The 18132-nt window shown below is 42.6% G+C and overlaps 1 protein-coding gene and 1 non-coding gene across 2 annotated transcripts in view; one reads left to right on the forward strand and one right to left on the reverse strand.

Annotated features, from left to right (window-relative positions):
- The window catches only part of PELI2 (pellino E3 ubiquitin protein ligase family member 2), a 154653-nt gene extending 141099 nt beyond the window's left edge, over positions 1 to 13554 (reverse strand). The window contains exon 1 of the mRNA XM_039866526.1: positions 13189 to 13554. Within this exon, the coding sequence (XP_039722460.1) occupies positions 13189 to 13265 (77 nt within the window). The 5' untranslated portion in view covers positions 13266 to 13554. The remainder of the gene's footprint in view (positions 1 to 13188) is intronic.
- On the forward strand, positions 10445 to 10563 carry LOC120605659 (5S ribosomal RNA). Its single transcript, XR_005653675.1, has one exon. It is a non-coding gene; the product is annotated as a 5S ribosomal RNA (ribosomal RNA).
- Positions 13555 to 18132: the final 4578 nt, after the last annotated feature.

Here is an 18132-nt window from a genome sequence, read left to right on the forward strand (position 1 = left end):
AATCTCCTGGCATCTCAGCTTCCCCATCGCTGTAATGGAGATGACAGACGTCATGTCCTCTGGGGCCTGTTGAAATCGAGCACCTGGCACATGACAGGGAGTTTGGGCCTCCTTGTAGGCCTCTCACACCATAACAGCACTCCAAGTCCTTAGTGCCTCCTACAGTCAGTAAACTGTCCAGGAGCCAGAAGAACGAAGTAAGGGGAAAGGCCCTCTGCTCATTCCTCTTCCCTATCAACAAAAGGAGAAGCAACTCTACACAGCTGCTCCTGAATTACAGGGGTGCCTTCTAGGATAGTCCCCTCAGAGCTAAAGAGCCTGCAGGCTTGCCACCATGACTAAAGTGTACTCGGCACAACTGAGGAGCAGTCTGATTTCTTATCCAACACAGGGTCTGTATGCTTAATTACCTGGAACACAATTTCCAAGTAATAAACCCAAAACATGAGCTCTCACAGTCATGGGAGGAGTGGGAAGTAGGAAGATGGGCAGATAAATTATTAAGGTGATGAAAATTTCTGTCTTTTCTCTCCCACCTGGGGAAAAAGTGAGTTGTGTTTTTGTTTTAATATTTAAAACAATAGTACATGCGTAGACAACCATTATAAGGCAATAATTCAATTGAAGGGCATTCTAGTGTGTGTAAACCACTCAAGTTTCACCCTTGTGTAGTTTATTACATTATCAGAACTTCCTGATTGAATTACTTCCCTGCAGCATTTCCGAGTCTGTTTTTTCTCCATATAACATCTAATATTGCTTATCAAGATACTATATTTGTCCTTTGGTATTTTGCCATCTGATATCTTAGGATGCCTGTTTATTAAGAATGTTTTTTCAGAAACTCCGGGTCATATGCACCTCACCACATCTGCAACTGAATAGCCTTAACTGCCTCCACAGGAAGGTTGAAACTGTACAGCAGAAAGCTACATTGGCTTCCAGAAGGGTCTAAATCAACAGTTCCATCCAAGCCTTAAAGTTGGCATCTGGTCTAAATTAACACTCAGAATAAACAAATAAAAGGCCCTTCTTTTTCCTGGCCTGTGCTTTTTGGATTAGCCGAACTAGTGCCACTGCTGGAACAAGCTGTATTAAGTACTGTTAGTGAGGAGATGAAGAGAGGCTGTAAAGGTTTTTTCCCTTAATCAATACTAACAGGAAGATCAAGAGACAGGAAAAGGAAAAAAATCAACATGCAATGACATTAGTATCCAGGCATAGACAGACCCCTACGTGACAGGACAAATGCTTGAAGCCCCTTTTCCAAGCTATAAACAAAATACAAATGCTAGCCTAAATTATCACAAACAATGGAAAACAAAACAAACAAACAAAAAAAGATTTCAGAGGTGCATGCCACAACTGATGAGATTAGAAAGCTGTTCTCGAGGAAAAAATAACTCAATGTATCAGCTTCAGAAAAATAAACTTTGAATTATTTTGAGTTATAGAATATAACCCAAATAATCCTTGATGCATTAACTGTAATATATTCAGGTAAATAAGAAGGCAGATATCAAGATAATTCATGTTTTTACTCCCTAGAGTTCATATATTTAATTTTTTGAAAATACACCAGGAATACAATACAAAAGTAGGCAAAGTATACATGTAGGCAATTTCCCCTCAAAAAAGTTCATATAAGATGTAAACATTAGAAAAACAGTTACCCTTACTGATAACTTCATCAAATGAGTGAAAGTTTGTGTCACCGTGTTTAAGGAGAATACTCAGTATGGAAAAGGTTTGGTTAAAAAATAAATAAGGTGCAAAACTGTACACATACGGTAGAGGCAAGATTTACAAACAAGGGTACTGGAGTCAGAGGCCTGGGTTTGAATCAGAGCTCTGTCACATAACAGTCTAGAGATCTGGACAAGTTTCTCAACCACTGTGCACAGCTTGAGTTCTTCATCCATAAAACGATGAGTGGTGGTGCCCACCTCCCCGGGTCAGAACTTACAGAGGCCATGCATGAGCAGCACTTTGCACAGGACCTGGCTAAGAGTAAGCACGCAATACAGGGTATTGAGACATTGTCTCTGTGTACCTCCCCAATGAAAGAAAGAACCCCGTCACTTAAATAGCAACAGCTTAGCCAGAATTCTCTCATTCTTGCAGGGAAAAAAAAATGAGAGAGAGAGAGAAAGAGAAGAGAAAGAAAGCTCAGATCCTGATGCTCCCTCTTTAATTATGATTTTAAACTGCAGACTTCTGGCCATGAACCTCCACTTCAATTCAAAAGAAGCAGAGAACCCTGAAGATGAGGCAGAGGCTGAGACGGGAGCAACTAGCAAGCAAGACCAACAAAGAGGACAGTGATGAGAGACCTCGCACCTACTGCAAACATCACAAGAATATAAACCTGCTCTGCTCTCCCAGCAACAGGACCAATACCTCACCAGAGGGGCTATTCTATGGGCAATACCAGTCCTACCTGTCCCTGAACTTCAGCTGCTGGCACAGCTGACCCAGACACAGCAAAGACCCTGGGATGCAATAACAGCCTGGAGGAAGAGCACTCAGTTATTCCTCCCCAAGGATGATTCACGGATGGTTTGCACAAAGCCTCCTCGGGGGCTGGGAAGGGAGGGTCATGGGGCTGCAGGTCCTCTCCATCTGCGAATGCACATGAGACATCATCGCTTGGGTATTCAAGGAAAGCAAGGCTCCAGGGACCGTTGGCTGAATGCGCAAAGGTTCTTTGATCCCTGATTGCTCTGCTGGGTGGGGTGCAACCCAAAAACATTCAGCGGGTTCAAGCATAAGTTTCCAAAACACTGAGTGAAAATATGATGGCTTAATCCCACCATCACCATCTCCCAGGGAAGGGCTAGAACGGGCATGAGCCACTGTCCCACAGCAAAGGAAAGCAGACAAAGGTAAGGGAAAATGAATGACAAAAGAGAAAATGCAGGCCCCTTTGGAGATTTCAAATAAGTCTGGACCTGAGGATTAGTTAACTCACAAACTCAGAAAGCTGAAACTGTGCCTGCTGCCTGCATATGGAATAACCAATAAAAATGAGCTTTTCATCCTGTCATTTCACCACCCAACTGTAGTGTTAAAACATTCTTCTGGTCCATTCATTGACCTGTACCTGCAAGATGCTAGTACAGATTACCTCCCTTACTCAAATCTCTGTTCCATTATTTCAGGCCAGGTGGCCTTTAAAGGCCTGAAAATGTGTCACGTATTCGCTACCCCAGGTTAAATCTGCTTATGTTCAAGTCTACCAGAAGCATGGTTCTCAGCTAAGCTAAGCCATTCTTCAAGTGTCATACTTTCAAATGAACGTTAGGAGATAATATTAATTATGGAGATTAACAAAAGACTCATACATGACTCTTCGACGATACAGTTATGTTACAAGTGCTTTTGTTAACTAAGACCTGCAGACCATATAGCACTCAATGTCTGGAATGTCTCACCTAAAAGGCTAAAATTATGCTTATTAAAATAATCAGCCTGAAGGAAACAAAAAAACGACAACTCAGTGAATTATTTTGTATTAGTCTGTCAGCTCTGACAACTGAACCACAATCAAATGTATTGCTGTGGTGTCTGAGTTGTCTGTGTAACAAATCACCCCAAACATAGTGGCTTAAGACAACTGGCACTCACAACTCTTTAATTTGGACAGACCTAGATGGAAACGGCTCATCTCTGCTCCATGTGGTACAGACTGGGGCAGCCTGATGAGCCGAGGATCCAAGATGGCGGGACTGACTGAGGGCTGCCAGGGGCTCCTCTCCTTGTGTAATCTCTCACCCACCAGAACCACCTTCCCCAGCATAGTCAGATGTCTTTCTATGGCAACAGCCTTCTAAGAGGGTGTTATGACCTGAATTTATATGTTGAAGTCTTAACCCTCAGTACACCTCAGAATGTGACTGTATTTAAAGGCAGGGTCTTTAAGAAGTAATTAAGGTTAAATTAGGTCCTACTGGTGGGCCCGAATCCAACAAGACTAATTTCCTAATAAGAAAAGGCAGGGTTACGAGGGATGGGCACACACAGAGAAAAGGCCATGAGATAACAGAGTGAGACAGCCATCTGCAACTCAAGCAGAGAGGCCTCAGAAGAAACCAAACTTGCTAAACACTTGATCTTGGACTTTAAGCATCCAGAACTATGAGAAAATAAATTTCTGTTGTTTAAGCTGCCCGGTCTGTCGTATTTTGTTACGGCAGCTCTAACAAACTAATACAGAGGACAAAAACAATCTACAACACCCCTTAAGGGAACGTATAAAAGTCACAAAGCTTCACTTCGATCACAGAGACTGATCAAAGTAAATCACAAAACTAGCTAAGGTTCAGCAAAAGGGGATTCACCTCCTGATGAGAGGTCCAGCAAGCACATACAGGGAACTATTGTTGGCCAACTACTGCTGGCCATATTTAAAGACAGCAGGGGAAGAACACGGGATGAAGTCAAAACTCTGAGTTCTCCTATCTGATCTCCAACTGGCTGCAAGACCATCTGGGAAAGATGGGTAACGCCCACCTCAATAACATGGCTTTTAGGTAAAATCCTTTCATTAGACAGTTTAAAGGGTCAAATGACTGAAAGCTTATTAAGTGAAAATATTTCGAATATGTTTAAGACTATTTTAAGAAGCATAAACTACTGACAAACAGTGCAATTATCTGTATAGTACTGTAACTCTCCCGCATACCTTACAGATAGTTATCGAGGAAAAACACACATTCCATTCTGAATTCTACCCAAGAATGGTAATAGCAAAAGCACCTAAACTATAATGTAATTTCACGTTCTACAGCAAGGATCCAGTCTGCCTAGTTTTCTGGGATCTGGTATGAAGTGTACTCCTTTGTGTCTATAATCCTTGTGCAGAAAGGACCTTTCCTCAAGGTAATCAATCAGTCAAGTGCTCCAGAAAACCCTAATTGCTCACCCATCACAAGTTTCATGTTCCATAACTGTGCAGCAGGAAGCACTAGAAGGCCAGGTACTCTCGGGAAAGGAGGAGGGACCTCTGAGCCTCCTAGGAGGCACTTGGTAATAGTAAACAACAGTATAATAGCAACAGCCTAGAAGCCAAACACGCCACTGACTGCTTTGGTTGGATTCTGTTAAACCAGCATTAATTAGAATGGAAGTACAAAGCTTGAAACAATGATTCCTATCTTGAAAACAGATTCTGCATGAGCAGAAAAGCAGGGAACAAACAGAGTTAAGTGTTTGAGAGTGAGAAGCATTATTATGGATGGCTGGAAATAAAACCTCAATAGAGAATGACTTGCAATAGTCTTAAAACCTGCTACTGAAAATATCCCTGATGCATATTTATTAGGTTTGTCATCCAAGAGGCTTGTATTCCATAGTATTTCCAGCCATCATTAACAGGCACTAATGACCACAGCCTTTCAACGCCACCATGGCGCACTGCAATGCAGCTCAGAGCAGCTGGTGGAACTGGAACAGATGGCCTGCTTCCCTTCAAGGCAGAACTTTCTGCAGGTGACAAAATGACTGTTAGGTGACTGACAAAAAGAAAAACAAACAAAGGTTGAAACTGGAGTATCTGATGTCAATAAAGTAAGCGTTAGTATTACAGGGAGCCTTTAACTTGGGCCCTCAAGGTTAGGAGGATTGTTTAGAAAGCTGCAGCTGTGCTATAGAATTGGCGTTCCTTTCAAATCGAGAAACGTTTACTGAGCCCCAGACACCCCCCAGTGCAGAGTGGGGCACTGGAGTGCGCCACAGAAAGCCATTCCTTCAGGACACTCGGTGAGTACCTACCATGCACCTTAAGAGGTGTACCCAGCACTCTAAAAGGTGGAAGTCAGGGTCCCTACACTCAAGAGGCAAACTTCAAAGAAATGCCCACAGTTTCAATGAACTCTAGTGGAATTCAATTATGACTCCAGGCACGTGAGGAGCAGCACAGCGGACTGAACCCTGTTTGTGTCTAGGAATGTTAAATATATGTCCTTATATCTGTTTACAATTCTATTTTCCCTTTGGTAAACTGCGTGTATACTTTGCCTCCTTAACTAATGGAGTACTTGGAGTCCTCTGGCTAGAAGAGTGGAACCTACACAGGGTGGCTTAAACAGAAGAAAAAAGTAAATAAAAATTGGAAAAGGTGGTGCTCTCAGAAGACACAGGAATATTTGCTCGGAAAAGCTTTTCCTTATTATTCTGTCCACAAGAGCATCCTGATCCCTAGCACTTCAGCCAGCCAGTCCCCCACTCCTGCCCATCCAACCTGTTTTCCATCTTATTCTGCTTTATTTTCCTTACTGCACTAAGATTAAATGTTTTATCTACCTGTACCCTAACTCATCTGTCACCATCCACATGGACAGGGTCACAGTCTATCTCAGTCGCTGCTATATGTGGTCCAGTGCCTAGGACAGTGCTGGTCCTCAGTCAGTACCTCTGATCATTGAATGAACAAATGCCTGATCACAAAGAACTCTGGGCAAGGGATGCAACAAGTTCTCGCAAGGGACAGGAACCAGAAACTAGAACCAGGACAGATGCCTGTTGGCTCACACTGTTCCCTCTTTGCCCATCTCCCAGGCTCCAGTCTCAGCTTCTCCCTCCACTTTCCGCTGCATCTGTCTTTGCTTTCTCTACTCCCGTTTCACAGCTAAAAACTCTGCTAGTCTCCCATTCCCTTAGGATAAGGCTCAAAATCCTTCCAATAACTTTTAAGCCCTTCATGACCTGTCCCCCCAACCTCATCTCACGTTATTTCATTCAACCTTATGGGGCTTTTCTCTGTTCCTCCAACGAGCACTCAGAGAACTCACCTCTGGGTCACAGGAAACAGTGTCTCCTCTTCCTAAAGCACTCTTTCCCTCTTACCTCCACAGGCCATCCTCTTCTCATCCTGGCACAAAAGGTACAATGACCCTACTGATGTGTCCCCATCACAGCTTATGATCTAAATTGCTTCCTATCTCCCTGTAGTCTCCACAGACAAGGACAAATCCTGTCTTGCTCGCCCTGCATCCATTAGTGATGAGCATGGCATCTGACTTGTAGTAGATGCTCAGTTGTTTGCTGAAGAAATAAATGAACTGTATATCAGCAACAGCTGTTCACCAAGGAGCTGTGACAAGAATAAGATGGCAATTCACAAGGGCAAGGGATGTGTCTGCCTTGTCTAGTTGTATCCCTCATGCCTGGAAGAGTAGATATCCAATGAATATTTGTTGAATGAATAAATTCTTGGCTTGCCTGATATAACTCCACCCCTTTCTCTCCCACTTGAGAAAATATATCAAAATGCAAGTGGGTAAAAAATGACATTATTAAAGGGACATCTGAGTCATTTGCAAGATCCACACTTGTTATAAATTACTGGTCAAGTACCTCAAAACAGATCATCACATGTGAGGTGGCTGAGACAGAGGCTGAGAATAGCAGCTTTAGACAAAACTAAGAAATATGAAGCACTTTCTGCTCTCATTAGTTTACTTTCCAAAACACGAAGGTGACAATAAATCTAATAAAAACTAATAAAAGAATCATTCTTACTCTCACTTTTATTTTTATAAAAGATATTCTGCACACCCCAGGAGAAATCTTTAATTAAATTGAAAGACGTTAAAAATACCTTTTCAGTTATTTTCTCCCATACCAATGAAGTCCACCAAGTTGCTGTGGTCTCCATGCAAAAGCCAACCTACAGCCCACAGTTACTTCAGGCAGGGTATAGCGGATACAAACCACTGTCACAATGTGACAATATTAGTCTCCCTCAAACATAGCAACTGGTATGTATTTGGTTTTTTGTTTTTTTCTGTGTACATGTTTTATCTTCTGCATAAAACATGTTTAGTAAAGTTGCTGGGACCTAAATCAACCTGGTTTTATTTTTGTTTATATAAAACATCCCCAAATACTTATCACATGATGAAATACAACCAAAAATGAAAAGTCCTAATGAAGGTTTCATTCAGTCTTGTTGTGTTAAAGAGAGAAACAAACAAATCTGAGAAATCCAGACAAGAAACCACACAGACAGCCACATACCCCAAACAAGGCTAAAGTTAGTAAAGGAATATATAGCAACCCAAAGCCAGTACATCGTGACCCTTAATAGCCTACAGAATTAGACACTCCATCCACACCACAGATCTGAGCTCTTCAGATCACCCCACATGCCAAGTGATGCTGAGTGACAGTAAAGATTTTGTTTTATACATAGAAAAAAAAGTTCAAAGGCCTTTTAGTCTATAAAGGATACTACCTAGTGTTTGATGTCTTTGGGCCCAAATTAGAGAGGAAGATGAGAAAAGAAAAAGTGTTAGGGTATATTTTAAGGTTTCTTATTACAACCAAGGGGAGGGGTAGCCGAGGCAAAGTGCCAAGATTAAAACAAAAACATATAGAAATCAGGAGCTGCTTGTTTAAAAAAGTAAAGACCATAAACTCTTCAAGCAACAATCTTCTGTCTTTTCTGATAGAATGCTGTACCACCCAAAGGAAAAAAGGCAGGTACTCCCTTACCTTTAGCCTTTTGTAGACCTTGGTCAGTTTCCACCAAAATACTTGATTTTCAGTCGTATTTATAAGCCTTCATTTGTAGAGATTTTTAACTCTTTTTTTGTGTGTGTGTTAAGCAGCCCTTTGGCAGTCTGAGCTTACTGAACTCTTCTAAGAAAAACGTTTTTAAGTGCATAAAATAAAAAAAAACAAAGGATTACAAGCGAAATCAATTATATTTAGTTATCAAGATAGTTTTAAATTGTGATACGATAGTATATCTACTTCTATATTAATGCATTAAATAACAAATCTAGCAGCAACTCTGTTGCCTATACACGTAATTGAATGAAATGCTAAATTTCAGTTTGAATATAGTAAAAACAGAGATGAAATTTTTTTCCTCATCTGAGTTCAAGGACTCCCTGGACAGCATCTGTGGACACTAGGTTAAAAACTTTTAGTTAAAAGAGACAAAAAAAGTATATTTTGTGAAGCATCAAATGAAAAATAAAGCCTTGCAAAGTGCATTATCCATTCAACTCTGAGGTTAGGGGAACTAAGAGTAAGCAAGATCTTTCCAAAAACCACAATGGGCCATTAATCCACAAGAGAAGTACATGCTTCAGATTGAATCCAGAAAGGGATTCAGCTCCCCTCATGCAAGTTACAGAAAAACTAAAGCTCTGAGGAACTGACAGCACCACTGGAATCTGCCCTGAAGTGAGGAACCAGTGACAGAGATCCAGCAGTAGAGAGATCCAGCTCATCTATGAACTTAAACAAAAATCTCCCTCCTTCCTGGAGCCTCGCTTTCTCCACCAGTAAAATAAAAGGGCTGAACATGTACCATGACTTCTTCGGCTCCTTCCAATTCTAAAATTCTATTGTCAGATTGTCTCTTCCTTATGCTGGCTATTTCGGCCTACTTAGCTTAATTTCAAAACATCATTGCCTTTCTTAAACTTGGGACAAAGCTTTACCAAATTTGAATGCCCTTATATACAACCTAACGCCAATAAGCAAAATATATGACTATCATTACAACTTAAAAAAAAAAAGCCTGTTTTGCACATTTCTATTTCATAAAAAGCAACCACAGCATTGGTCTTTTCTGCTATTTAAACAAAGTTCCCATTCAAATTCTAGCACCATCACCTCAAGAATAGACAAAATCAACCCAAGCCGCGCTACCTAGAGTAAGTTAACTATATACTCTCCGCTTTTCTGCCAATGAACAGTATTACAGAGTATAAACTAGTAAGGCCCCTTGACTGCCTAATCCAATCATATATCATTAAAAGAGACAAAAAAAGTATATTTTGTGAAGCATCAAATGAAAAATAAAGCCTTGCAAAGTGCATTATCATTATTGCTAAAGAAACAGAGATAGAATGAAGGACTAAGCCAAAATCACAAAGCCAGTCTTACAAAAAAGCAAGAATTCTATCCAGGCCTCCTGACTGTATTTTCATGCTCTCCCCACTACACCGAACTGCCTCTCAAATCCTGACACATTTCCCCAACCTCAACAGTTTAGCCATGTTTAAAATAAATAGCAAAAAAGACCTGACAAACCAATTATTTTCTCTATCTTCAATTACATAATAGGCACAACAAAGAGTTCTGGCTATGATACATACATTCACCAGTTGGAATCATGAAATAATTAAATTCCACCTAACCTGCCAAGAAAATGATGACCCTACTAAAATCCTAACTGGAAATTCCCTTAATATTGTGCAACACATGAAAAGACGCAGAAGTACTTGTATATGCATATAGACATATACATATATAGCTCCTCCCATATATGCGTACATGTAGAGACATAGATATATACATAAATGTATACACTTATGTAGTTAATTCCTCACTCTGCTCTCCAGGATTTTTCAGTAACATTTTACTATGAAATTTAGAAGAGAGCAAAAAGGACAGTCACACAACAATTTTTCTAAAGCATTGTATTTTCTAAGGCCATACCACCCTGAACATGCTCGATCTCGTCTGATCTCGGAAGCTAAGCAGGGTCGGGCCTGGTTAGTACTTGGATGGGAGACCACCTAGGAAGACCTGGTGCTGTAGGCATTTAAAAAAAAAAAAAACATTGTATTCTGTAAGGAAAAGCTTCTATCAATAGCGAGTATTTTTAGATCTCAAGATTAATTTTATCAATAAGAAAATCTTACTAGGAATACTCTGTTAACCAATATTTATGTCCTAGATGACCAGACATGCAAAGTTGGTATTTTTATTTGATTGTTATTGTTGCTTTAAGAGGGCGGGAACTGTCTCAAGTCCTAAAGGTGGGATATGAATTAGTAAGGGTCTCTTTAAAGTCGACCTACCTTCTATTTCCCCAGCATTCTTCAATGTGTTCAATATTGCTAGAAAGTCAAAAACCTACTGTCAAAAAAAAAAAAAAAAGGAAAAAAGGAAAAAAGAAAAGAAAAAGGCCACAATTCTTCTAAAGGATTCAAAAACCAGACTAGCATCTTCTTAACAGTCTGGTCTCAACTTAAATTTCACTTCCTCAGAGACCTGCCCTGACCTCCTAACTAAAGAAAGCAATACCTGCCTAGAACAGACATTCCCTAAGTTAACCCACTTCTGTTGAAGACTTGGCAACATCTGAAATTCTCATTTATTATTCATTTGTTTACATGTTTCTTTCTGTTTATGCTTGCCACTCCACACTGTAATGAAAGCTCCTTGTTCACTGCTGGATTCTCAATGATTACACAGTGCAGGCACACAGTAGGTACACACATAACTGCTGAGGGTCTAGCCTAAAATATTAAGTGCCAACTATGTCATACTCAGGGTCTCCTGAAAAAGCATCAGTTAAAGACAGAGCCCATGCAATTGACAACAGATTTCCATAGCCTACTTTAGATTAAGCCTACAATACTAAGACAATCCAGGGTATAAATCTTTTTCAGGGCTTTGAAATACCCTGCACTTTCAGCCTATGAACACAAAACCTCTCCAGGCCCACTCACACATTGCTTTTCTGAAGCATCTCAATAATGATTTCCTCAAAAGGAAATAATGAAATAAAGTTCCAGCATAAGTTAATCTTTCCTGTCAGGTTCACAATATTAAACATACTTGGAAGCCAGCCACACAAACAAAACTAAACTCCACAAAATTAGGTTGGATGAGGTTACATAAGACAAGTTAAACTCTGGCTTTTTTCCTGTCATCCCTCCCTCCTTCCAGTGAACCTTGGCATCTGTCTTTCAATTGCAATTAGATGCAGGTGAGAAAAATACCTGCACACAGCTTCAGAACAGGTAATGAGATTTCCAATAATATTCTACTTAATATTGTAGTAACTAAGTGAGGAAGACTGGACAACTTTGAGCTATAGTGTGCCTGGAAGCTTCTCTTAAAAATTCTCTCAAATTATTTTTAAGTCGGCACCTATTTCAAGGTGGTATTATCAAAACACGTTTTTCAGAGTTCTCTGACTTTTTCCACGCCCATGACTCCTCATGCGTGTGCTAAGCCTACTTTATCGGCACCCGTCATACTCTGAATACAGGTCTTTCAACAGAGAAGGACAAAAGCGAGGATTCCCAAGAATGACACATCGAAAGGAAAAATTAATCCTTTCTCCTCCAAAACTAAACCCGAGTTGCTCCTTCTCCCAGGTTTCTTGCACCTTTCTCTTGCCCATTCCGCTCCCCTTTCACTGTCCATTTCACTCTGGTTTAATCTGGCGAAGCCTCTCTCCCAGTTTATTAAGGGTAAACAATAGAAATGTCACAAGAAACTCAGGAAGTAGATGAAGTCTCTAATTGCTGTCGTTTAACGATTGTAGATAATTACTATCTTCAAATGTGGTTTTCACCAGCGGAGAGGGATCCGAGGCGGGTGAGGCTGGCGAGCTCCCCGCTGCTGGGAGGACCTCTGCGAGGCCGCGGCCCGGGGTGGAGGGACAGAGGGGATGCGGCCCCGAGCAGCCGCGTCCCTGCCCCCTCCAGGACTTTGCTGGAGAGGAAAGCCGAGGGCCGGCCCGCCCGCCCGGGTCACAGACAGTTCACTGCCCGCGGGCTGCGGCTGCCGGCCGCAGTCACCATAACAATATGCAAAGCGCTGCCCGCGGACGCCCGCCGCGCAGAGCCCACTGCATCCGACTCCAAGTTCCAGGGCCCGGGGCCCACAGTAAGCGAGGACACAGGGCTCCCGGGGGCCGGGCCTCGCGGGCCTCTCAGGTTCTCCTAGCAGGGGGTCTCCTCCAACCCTGCGAGATGCCTGCGACGGGGGCGCCCCAGCCCCGGCCGCCGCCGACCCTCCCCAGTCCCGGGCGCGAGGGGAAGTCGAGCTCCTGCCCCCGCGGTACTGCCAAGGGCTCCGTCCCCGAGCACTGTGCTCTGCGGGGCACGGGGTAGCTCCAGTGCCCGATGCCGCCTCTCTGGGGCCGTCCTCGCTCCTCCACTTCCTCCGCCGCCGTTCTCCGTGCGGTTAGCGCATCCCGGAGCCCGCCTCAGCGCCCCGCGGGTGCGGATGGGGGGCATCCCGCCCCCGCGATCGCCGTACCAGCCTTCTGAGCCGCTCCCGCCGCCCCCAGCGTCCCGGCAGTCTCGGGAGAGCGCCCGAGCCACCCCACTGGCCCCTCTCCGGGATGCGAGCGCGCGGCGGCCACCCAGCCCAGAGCGCTCGCCGCCCGCCCCCAAGCTCCCCGAGGTCGGGGGTGCCCGGACTCACCCCAATACCACCAGCTCTCCGTATTTCACTGGCTCCTTATTGGGGGTGCAGTGCTCCTCCTGGCCGGGGGAAAACATGGAGCCCCGCTCGGCCGCCGCCGCCGCAGCCTCCGCCGCCGCGATCCCCGCCGAGTCCGCGCCGCCGCTACAATCCCATCCCGAGAAGGGGGTGAGCGCGCCGGGGAAGGGCACGGCGGCGAAGGGGGCGCGGGGCGGCCAGTCCCGCTGCTGCTCCGTCGTGGCTGCGCGGCTGCCCCGCTGGGCTCCCTGGAGCTCCACGCGCCGCGGCCGCCCCGAGCTAGACTCGGCAACAAATGGGACCAAGCAGCAGGGGGACCTGCCCGCGCTGAGCGCCGCCGCCGCCGCCGCCGCCGAAGCCGGGCGGGGAGAGGAAGGGAGCGAGCGAGACGGAGAGGGGCGGGGGCAGCGGCGGGGGAGGGGCGGGGGCAGGACCGCGGAGCCGCCCCGCCGCGCGCGGGCAGGTGGGAGCCACCCCGCCCTCCGCGGAGCCCTCAGCCCCGCGCCCGCCCGGCGCCCACTCCGCGGGCGCGTGGAGCCACCCGCGCCCACTCCCCGCCCTCCCCCGCCGGGCCCCGCGGTGGATCGGCCCCCCTTGTTATGTAAACATAGAGTAAAAGGGAAAGGAAGTTCTTAAAGGAACAGCTCTATTTTTTTTTTTTTCCTCGCTTCCTTCCCTAAACTTACAGCGCGGGGTCCTCAGCCTCGCCGCTGAGTTCCGCGGCAGGCAGCAAGCTGCTCAGGATCCCGGAAGCGCAGCAGTCAGGGTTCCCAAGCGTAGCCTAGTTTTCTGAGTAAATAAAGAACTTCCTCTCGGGATATAAGAGCATTTGTTTTCCCGGTGTCACTGTGTAGCGGGATATATCTAGAAGTGTCGCACGCACGCACCTGGGTGCCTCCTTTTTCAAAATCAAGTCCTTCGAAGCTTGTAGATGTCTAGAAATTTGGAGGGCTTTGCCAACTGGTGCTGGATCAGAGGGAGTTTTGAAGGCACTCGGAGCACCCCGCCATTGTACGGGATGTAGATACCCGGTTTGTCGTCAGCAGATGTCCACAAGGTTTTTTTTTAATCCATACTCTATCTACTTTTCCCATATCTTCTCTCGGTTCCTTAAGGAATTTAAGAGGGAATTACCGGAGTGAAGTTTTTAGTAAATATAAATAAATGTTCCTTTACTATCATAATTTAGTCAATGCACTATATTTGCTTTTTATACTTTTCCAGATAGTTGTTCCTATGGCTTCAAAATATTTTACAGTGTAATAGATCTACTGACTGCTGTTTTCATCATGCAGAATTTATTGTTACCATTTACTGAGCACTCAATACATGCTAGAAACTCTACATATTATTGCTAGTTACTGCCTCTCTAGGCTATTAAATATTTAAATAAATAAATACTGCAAAAGCTACCGTTCGTTAAACAGTGACTGGTTGGCTGTGACCCTAAGAAGGGCTAGGAAGAAAATAATTGCATCTGTGCCTTTCCATCCCGCATTCAGCACCCTTTGTCTAACATTCTGACAGGTTATTACTGTAGTGACATGATGCTTCAGAAAATTTTACTTCGCTTAGTATCTGATTTTTAAAATTAAGGCTTTAGAAATAAATTATTCCAAAATAGCTAAAGCTACACCAATGGTGAACCCAAAACAAAATTTTAAACAGTTAACTTATTTCAGCTAAGGATAGAGATTTTGTCCTTCAGCTGAATACAGCTATTCTGCAAATTTTACCTATTCTATTTTTTGTACAGGTCCTTTTACAGTTTTAACCAAAAATTCTTCACTAAAGGGTTGAATACTTTCTCATGCCCAATGTCGTGAATTTCTGCTCAATTAATGTTGTCCTCACCTATCCGCTCTGTGTTCTTACTACATAGATGTGTGGGCTAGCAAAGATCTCTCAGACTTACACCAAAGTAATGCAGTTCCCCATTATTATAGTACCTGGCTCTGTCATTCTAACTTCTCTAGGCTTGTTCTGTTGCTGCTACTGCTCTCCAGGCTACAATTACTTCCTCCCTCCTTCTCTCTTGGCATGCTGTGCTTTTGTGCATTGCATTACACTGTTCTGGCTCCGTTTCCTACTTGCTGTGCTCTGCATCTGCTCTTAGGAGATGGAAACAAATATTTATTAACCTCCTACTAAGTTCCAAACACTAGGCTGAGAGTTTCACATAGGATGTCCCAGTCTTTGAAGGCCTTCCATTCTAGCTATCTGCCCATGGTGCCTCTGACCTCCAGAGGGGCATCTCTCTCTTTCTACTCTCTCAGCATGTCTTTGAGCATGTTTATAGTGCTCAATCAGGTCTGTCGTAATCAGAGTTGCTTACAGGAAGTGCTGCTTTGAATGAGTTTTTGTGTCAGTGGAGGCTTTTTATCCTAGGCAGCTTAGGGCTTACGGATCAGTTTTATACTCCGCTCTGAGAACTGAAATCCTCAGGAATTAATACGGGGGCCAGGAATCCAAAAGGGCAAATGGGCTGAGTGAAGACAGTGGCAAATTGGTAAGCCTGTGCCATCTTAACGGGGCATCTGCCACTCATATCCAGCTGATTCATTGCCATGTGACAATATTAGCTCCCTATTCCTAAATTTAATTATATTTCAAAAGCCCCAAATCCTGATTTTTATGCCAAATCTCTCAATTTTTAACTGTTGTCAACTCATTCAAGTTTTGGGGGTTAGTTTTTTTAAACGCAGCATGGGACCATCAAAACCCTATCTATTTTCAAGATTGTGCTCAAGGTCCCCAAATTTACTTTCTCTGATTTCAAGGAAATATGTGAGTGAAGGTAAAAGAACACATCTCATGTGAGATTAAATGGCGGGGCTGGGAAGAAGCAGAGTAGTGGGACATAAACTTGATTTTCTCAGAGAATCAGTGGTTTGTGTCCCTATGGAAGCCAGCTTGCACCTTTCTCTGCCCATCCCTTATTAGAGTTTTCTGCTCACAACTTAAGCCAATTAGAACATTACTCCCACTATCCCCAGCTTATATTAGGAATCTGATTGTAGCATGAATTTATCTCTTCTTGAATGTAATTGTTTTAGTTAGTAGCTCCAGGCTGGTGGGACAATCTGGCTGTGCCATCTGCCAACCCACTGAGAGCCAGAGTGGGTTTGGCCGATCTGGTTGTCAGGGCAGACCCTCTCCTTCCCACTCTGCTCGCCATTCCTGTTGTCTCTCCTAAACCACTCTCCTTCAAGAGGATGACCCACCCGTAGCAACACAGAGGGAGTTGATTCTAGTTCTTGGATGACCAGAGGCCATGTGTTTACTACACGAATAAATAATGTGAGGCTTTCTCTTGATTTCTCTTCCTGTTATTTCTACCTCCTTTAAGTTAGAATTAACGATTTTGTGAAAAAGTTTGTTTAATTATGCCTTAAATAAAATCAATCAATATACCTTGCAGTAGAATTAAGTCTAGAATTAAGTCTAATTTTTGGTTATTTTACATTCTATCGTACATGTTTATGCTTGCAAGAACTAAGAAGAAGATACTTTCAGAAATATATGTTTGGAAAACTGATCATCTTTTTCATGAAACCTATATCATATTTCACTTTTAAATTATATATTTTTTTTCCTGATTGGAAGAGTAATCTGAGCTCTTTGTCAGAATTTTGGGAAAAGTGCAAAAAGGATTTTAAAGAATCTTATTTTAAATATCTATAGTCTCATTGCCCAGAAGTAACCCTATATAACATTTTTGTGTATTTCCTTCATCTTTATTGTTAATTTTTTGACATAGTTGTGATAATACTGTATACAATTACCCTTTACAGTTTACCTCTTGTCACTGAAACTTCATAAACATTTTTGTTGTTTCATCATATGTATCAACTTTTATTAACCATTCCCTTCTTATGAAACATTTGAAAGATTTATAATTTGGGGTCTTATAAATAATAAACATATTTATATTTGTTATTACTGCATGAGAACAGATTCCTACAAGCAACATTATTACATCAAAGGGCATAAATATTTTTAAGACCCTTTGATGCATATTTCCAAAGCATTTTTAAAAATGTTTGCTCCTGCCAATTTATACTGTAACTAGCAGTAAATGAGAAAGCCTGCCTCAGGGAACTCTCACAAGCATTTTTAAATCTTTACTAATTTGACAGGTGGTAATTTTATTTCCTTTTCTTTGATTGCTATTGTAAGATGCACTCACTTTTTTTTTTATTGTGGTAAAAGACACATAACATGAGATCTGCCTTTAATAAATTTTTAAGAGTACACTACAGTATTGTTAACTCTAAGTATAATATTGTACAGCAGATCTTTAGGACTTTTCATCATGTATGACTGAAACTTTATACTCATTAAACAGCAACTCCCCGTTTCTCCCTTTCCCCATTCCCCGGCACCCATCATTGTACCTTCTACTTCCATTAGTTTGATTACTTTAGATACCTCATGTAAGTGGAATCATGCAGTATCTGTCCTTCTGTTTTCTTTAGCAAATTGTCCTCAAGTTTCTTCCATATTATAGCACATGAAAAGATTTTCTTTTTATGGATGAATAACATTTCATTGCATGTATATGCCATGTCTTTTATCCAACCCTAAGTTTTGTTGATTTCTTTTTCTATTCTTTTTGAATTTTGTTTATGTCTCTCTAATCTTTATTTCCTTTCTTTTGCTAACTTTGCACTTAGTTCATTCTTTTTCTAGTTCCTTGAGGTGTAGAGTTAGGTTATTTATTTGAGATCCTATATCTTTTATAATATTCCCTTTTTGACTTCTTCTTTGACCCATTGACTGTTCAAGAGCGTGGGTTTAATTTCTACATATGGTGTTTGTCAGTTTTCTAATTTTCCTTGCTACTGGTTTCTAGTTTCATTCAATTGTGATCAGGGAAGATACTTGATACGATTTCAATCTTCTTAAATTTGCTAAGACTCATTT

This window comes from Pteropus medius, unplaced genomic scaffold (assembly GCF_902729225.1).
Source record: "Pteropus medius unplaced genomic scaffold, Ma_sr-lr_union100, whole genome shotgun sequence".
Lineage (NCBI taxonomy): Eukaryota > Metazoa > Chordata > Mammalia > Chiroptera > Pteropodidae > Pteropus > Pteropus medius.